Here is a 5,966-nt window from a genome sequence, read left to right on the forward strand (position 1 = left end):
TTGTTGATGTTGTAAACGCAGCGGTGATTCGGCCTTCCAAAGCACGCTAACACTGTTTGCTCTTCGCGGCGTCCTTGTAATAAAGCGGTTTATAGGGACGCGTCGGGGTAGCACGACATTTAAGAGGAGATTCATTTCCGAAGGCCAGGCGTGGAAATAAATGCAAAAGACGTAACTCCAGGAGGAAATTTGGACAAATCGGCAGAGAGCGAGAGGAGGGGGGGGGAAAGGGGAGAGGGTGAGAGAGGGAGGAAGGTAGGATGTCAGGTTAATAGAGGGAAGAGGTAAAAAAGGCGGTTTTGGTGACACCGTGGCTTATCATCGCCGTCCGCCATTACTGCCCAGCCCCCGGCCGTCCATTGCCCCAGCCGGGGGTCTGGGGGGGTGATGCGCGTCAGCAGGGTGGGCTCACACCAGCGGCCGCCTGGGAGCACTGTAGGTGGGCGGGTAAGCGAGGTAGGACCAGACATCCATGATGATCTAGTTTGGGCCGAGGGGGTATGAGTGGTGCGTTGGTGGGTGGGCCCTGAGGAAAAATAGGCAACATGTGCCAAGAATAACAATGGGCCAATCTATAGCGAGTCGCGCTCGCAAGCGCTGACTCGCTAACTTCCCCGACACACAGGGCTAACACGACCGCAGAGCACGTCCACTCACATACATACACTCTAACACACACACACACACACACACACACACACATCGCCCCTGCTGACCCGACCCCCTGCGGAGGCGGTCGTGGGTTCCTCATCTGTGAAGGTCTTTAGTTTGCACCGAGAGACGGACTAATCGCACAACAGGTGTTCTTAAGGGACAGATCGACTCCCAGACGCACGGACAGGCTGGCTGGATGTGTGGTCTTATTTAGTTGTGCGAAGGCACACAGCGGGGGGTCTCGGTCTGTATGGCCGCGACTGGCTTCACCGCTGGAGTAAATAATGGGGAGCGGGGGTTCAGGAAATGGACCTTGTATAGAGTTACCTTTTTATTACCTAGTGTGTGGCCGACCAGTCAGTCTGCCCACCTCGAGGAGAAACACACACGCACGCACACACCTGAAACGTTGGCTGAAACATCTCCGACATCGCTGAGGTTTTAATTTGAATCGACGTACGCATAGTCTGTATCCGTCCACAGTTGTGCCATCGGTAAAGCTTCCTGGAGCTGTGCTGCATTCCGCAGGTTAAGCGCATGCTAAGCACACTAGTTCCACCAGCTCGGTGCGCGTCAGCCCTGTTATTGCGGCGCGAGATCTAACAGATGGATGCAGAGATTGCGGCGTCGATATAAACGCAATGGAAATTGAATTTCAACCGTTGACGGCCTTGGTTGTTTTTCTGTTCTAACTGATTTGTGATTATGTCGTGGGAAGAAAACACACGCAAAACTGAATCTGGTGTTCCTGTTTAAAAGTTAAACGTAATTTGTTTCTAAATCTTTTTAAAACAAATTTCCCCAGTAATTCCTCACAGCTAAATGCATTTGGTTGTGACTGCAACCCAATAAATACAGCAACAAAATAGATTCAACCAATGATTAGATTTTCCATCAAATTCAAATTAAGCCTACAAAGGGCATCGCTAGTAAACGTTTCAATTTGGCACAATTTACGACAGAAAGAAACACATTCCTCCTACGACTCTGTTGTAACTTTTACTTACGAAATGCGTTGCATTAGCTGGAGCAAAGAACTAAGGCCCCGCTAGTAGCACACATCTTAACCATATATTTTATCCATTGTTTGTCTTTATCTTTAGTTGTGCCGGCACCGTCCATGCATGTTGTATATATGAAGTCATTTTAATATTTTATTTCATCTTCCCTACCCGGGACTGTGGGGAGATAACCACCTAACCGGCCTCCCTGGCTAACTGCCACATTCACCCCAGCGTCTTTACCGTGTACCATATGCTAACGGCGCCTCTCTCTGTGTCTCTCCCAGGGAACTCCACGGTGAACCACGGCGGCGGGGGCTCCGAGGGGCCCCTACCCCCCCCCAACGTGGCCCTCATCGCGGGCGCCGCCAGCGGCATCGCCTTCCTGCTGCTGATCACGGCGGTGATCTGCGTGGTGTGCTACCGCCGCCGGCACGCCAAGCACTCGGACACACACCATCCGCCCCTCTCGCTGTCCTCGCTCACCAGCCCCAAGCGCGGCGGCATGGGCGGCGGCGGCATGGGCAGCTCCAACAACAACGGCTCGGAGCCCAGTGACATCATCATCCCGCTGCGGGCGTCGGACTCGGCGTACTGCCCGCACTACGAGAAGGTGAGCGGGGACTACGGCCACCCCGTCTACATCGTGCAGGAGATGCCGCCGCAGAGCCCCGCCAACATCTACTACAAAGTATGAGAGGGACCGCGGACCAGCCCCGGCCCCGCCCTGCCGCTCCTCGCCGTCCAACCCGGACCTCCACAACGCAACCCATGATCCCGCCTCCTGCTGCCTCACACACACACACACTCCTCACTCACACCACCCCCCCCCCCCCCCCACCCATTCAGCCGCTAAACGCCTGCTCGCTCTGCTGCTGAAACTAGCCGACAGAGCGACACAACCCACCCACCCTGTTCAACACCCCCCCCCCCCCCCAAGCAAGAAAAGCCATTAGAACCGTCACTGGTATAAAACCGAGTGCCGGTTGATAGCCCAGCCCTACCCCGAGCCACCCTCTAACATCAACACACACAACCAGTTGTGTGTCTAGCTGAATATAAAATGTCCGCCACCCCCATGTGTGAAGAAAAGGGCTAACAAGCGCATTACGTTGAGTAGTTAGTACGTTGCCCATCGTGACGTAGACCCACGCTACATAGCGCCATCCTACCTAGCCATGCTACTTAGCCCAATGCTACTTAGCGCAATGCTACGTAGCCCCATGCTAATGAGGCCCCTCGCCGCGATTGGATCAGGCCTGGTCGGCCCAGCGCGGCTGCGGTTGAAGCCCTAGCAGGCGACTATTGTGTGCAAAACCACACTCTTTAGCTGGAAATGCAAGCCTGCATCTGAGAATGGAAAGAAAAAAAACTGAACACCTGTCCCTAACCGCCAACCGGCAACTGCTATTACACCGGAGAACTCTGATTCCCAGAGGCCCCAACAGTATATTCTACGCCATGCCCCGCCCACTTACCCGAAACCCGCCGATCCTGCCCCCTCCTCTCTCTTCTCAGAGACAGCCCTCAGCCAACCAGAGACTGGCCCCCTGACTCTTCAGTCCACCAATAGGAATTCTAGTTTGTTCGTGTTTGTACCGTTGCTCCTGCGGAGATAAAAAAAAGAAAAACAACAAAAACAAAAAAAAGCTATCGCCTCTGACTCAACCAATCAGCAAGCTGGAACCCTGGTCACATGACTTGGCCTCCGCCCGAGGAGGCTTTGACCAATCGGGTCACAGAGACACTCAAAATCTTGTATATTTTAATAATGTGTGTGCGCGTGTGTATGGTTGTGCGTGTGTGTGTGTGTTTGCGTATGACTTGGATAATAAGTACGGCAACACTTTTCCACATTTGAAAAGTGTGCGCAGTCGATGTGCTCCGGTTAATCAAGTAGGCGCGTGCGTGTTTGTGTGTGTGTATGTGTGTGTGTACACGCTTTAGGTGTGTGTGCATAGTGTGTGTGTTCTTTAGACTTGTCTTAAATACCAAAACACAAAATAGTGGGCGAATATCAAAAAAGTGAGATTTTTTTATCGCTTGTGACACTAATAGATTATATATATGAATATTCAGTAAATAATTTTTAGATTGATTGTTTTTAATTTTTCCCATTTTTTTATTATTTTAAGTATGTCAAATTACAGTTGTTTTGCTAGCCATTCTTTTTTTTCCTCCCTTTATTCACTCTCTCAATCTTGTTGGAAGATATTCTTTCTCCACATGAGCAATTAATTTAATCCCTTTGTTTTTTGTTTTGATTTAGGTTAACAGAAAGGTTAACCTTTTCTCCTCCCTCTCTCGCTCTGACTCTATCTGTCTACCATCTAACTAAAATCTATCTATCTATCTACCTATCTATCTATCTATCTATCTATCTATCTATCTATCTATCTATCTATCTATCTATCTATCTATCTATCTATCTATCTCTCTCTCTCTCTCTCTCTCTCTCTCTCTCTCTCTCCTATGACCCCCACACCCTTGAAACTGTGTATATTTTTCTAGTTTATTGTAATAATGCCGTAGATTTTGAAGTTTTTCAAAGCGTAGACCTCGTTTGTGGAAGTGTTGAGGTAGAAAAAAACCATTGATAAACGTTTTTGTTTCTTCCTTTTTTGTTGTCAAACGCTTTTCTTCTTTCTGTCTGTTTTATATTTTCTTTTTTTGCCGAAGAGAAAATAAATAAGCAATTGACGGGGGAGGACCAGGGCGGAGGGAGGGAGGGAGAGAAGAGGGGAGGGGGGAGAAAAGGATGAAGAATCGGATGATGGGAGCGTCCGAGCCGGAGTTCGGTCCAGCATGGAGCAACGCAGAACTTTCTTAGGAGAGAAATATGGAGAGAAACGTGGACGGAAAGGACTATGAAGGAATCTGCACAGTACAATAACAAGAACGAGTGTGTGTGGAGGGTTTTAGGGAGAGTGGGGGCTGGGAGGGATGGAGGATCTTTCAGCAACTGAGGAGAGAGAAAAAGGGAATAAAATGACTGGTGAAGGAGTAATTCTATTTACCTTTGAATGTTCTTCTCCTGATTATGACTCCTTGCGCCTCCTCCTCCACCTCCTCCCTGAGCTCCTTCTTCAAAGGACAGTCTGGACACACACTCTCAAATGGATTCCCGGGGAAGAGACAGACCCTATCCATGGAGCAAATCAAGATCCCATCTTCACACATGCAAACACACACACACAAACACACACACACAGAGACACACACTGACACAGTGACTCCCCCCTCCTCCACCTCCTCCTCCACCTCCTCCCTGTTTTGTTACAAAGCAAGGTGACGCATTGTAGATCCGCAACGGTTTCATTTATATTTCGTTTATTTTTCTGTTTCGCAAAAAAAATTGTGTTCAAATGTATCCGTTGTTTCACAACCCAGAGAAAACTTTGTATCATTGTGTTTTTAAAAGCATCTACACACACACACACACACACATTCACACACACACCGTGTGCCAGACGCGCGCACGTGCACGGACAGGACCGCTGATTGCACAGTGATAGGCGAACAAGAGAACCCCAGGCTGTCCTTACAAGGTGCCTTTCTGTCAAGGGACACGCACTACACACACACACACACACACACACACACACACACACACACACACACACACAAACACACACAAGACACAAGACCACACACACACACATGCACATACGCATTGAGATTTCACACCCTTAGGGGCCAGTACAAATGGCGGTTGATTGCATTGATATTCAAGTTGTCTCTCTTTCTCTCTCCAATCCCTCCCAGGGTCTCTCTCTCTCTCTCGGACTCTCTCCCCTCCCCAGGGCTCGCTCTCTCTTTTTAACACGTACACACACATTGATTGCTCTCCGCTATAACAGCAATCCGCTGTTGATTAAGGCTGGTCTGGTGGAACTCAAGGGTGATTTTCTCCCGCTCGCAACCTCACAACCTCCGACTCGGAGTTCAATATCACATTCTCAGAAGCACAAACATGTTCGTACATTGTGCATACTAGTCGTCCCGCCATCCTGCGTTGCTTTAAAATTGTGTGTGCGTGTGTGCGCGTGTTAGCGTGTGTAAGAGTGCGTGCCAAACGTGGGCGGCGTCTGCACTGCAACCACCCCCCAACCCCCCCCCCCCCCCCCCCCCGAGAAGGGCGAGTATCGTTACGCAAAGTGTGCGCTTCCGTTTCGTTTTTGTGTGTTTGTGTTTCCAACCATACATGAACCCTCTCCTACTACGCGATTGTGCTCGTGATTGATTATTCCATTGCTCATGTCTGGGCCTTTTGGACAAGCCTAACAGTGTTTTTAGAAAAAAAAGTTATTG

At 49.6% G+C, this 5,966-nt stretch overlaps 1 protein-coding gene across 1 annotated transcript in view; it reads left to right on the plus strand.

Moving 5' to 3' along the window:
• Positions 1–4,129, plus strand: part of efnb3b (ephrin-B3b) — a 64,891-nt gene extending 60,762 nt beyond the window's left edge. Inside the window, exon 5 of the mRNA XM_079757842.1 lies at positions 1,943–4,129. Within this exon, the coding sequence (XP_079613968.1) occupies positions 1,943–2,352 (410 nt within the window). The 3' untranslated portion in view covers positions 2,353–4,129. The remainder of the gene's footprint in view (positions 1–1,942) is intronic.
• The last annotated feature ends 1,837 nt before the right edge of the window (positions 4,130–5,966 follow it).

The sequence above is a fragment of the Pollachius pollachius genome (assembly GCF_949987615.1).
Source record: "Pollachius pollachius genome assembly, chromosome: 20".
Classification (NCBI taxonomy): domain Eukaryota; kingdom Metazoa; phylum Chordata; class Actinopteri; order Gadiformes; family Gadidae; genus Pollachius; species Pollachius pollachius.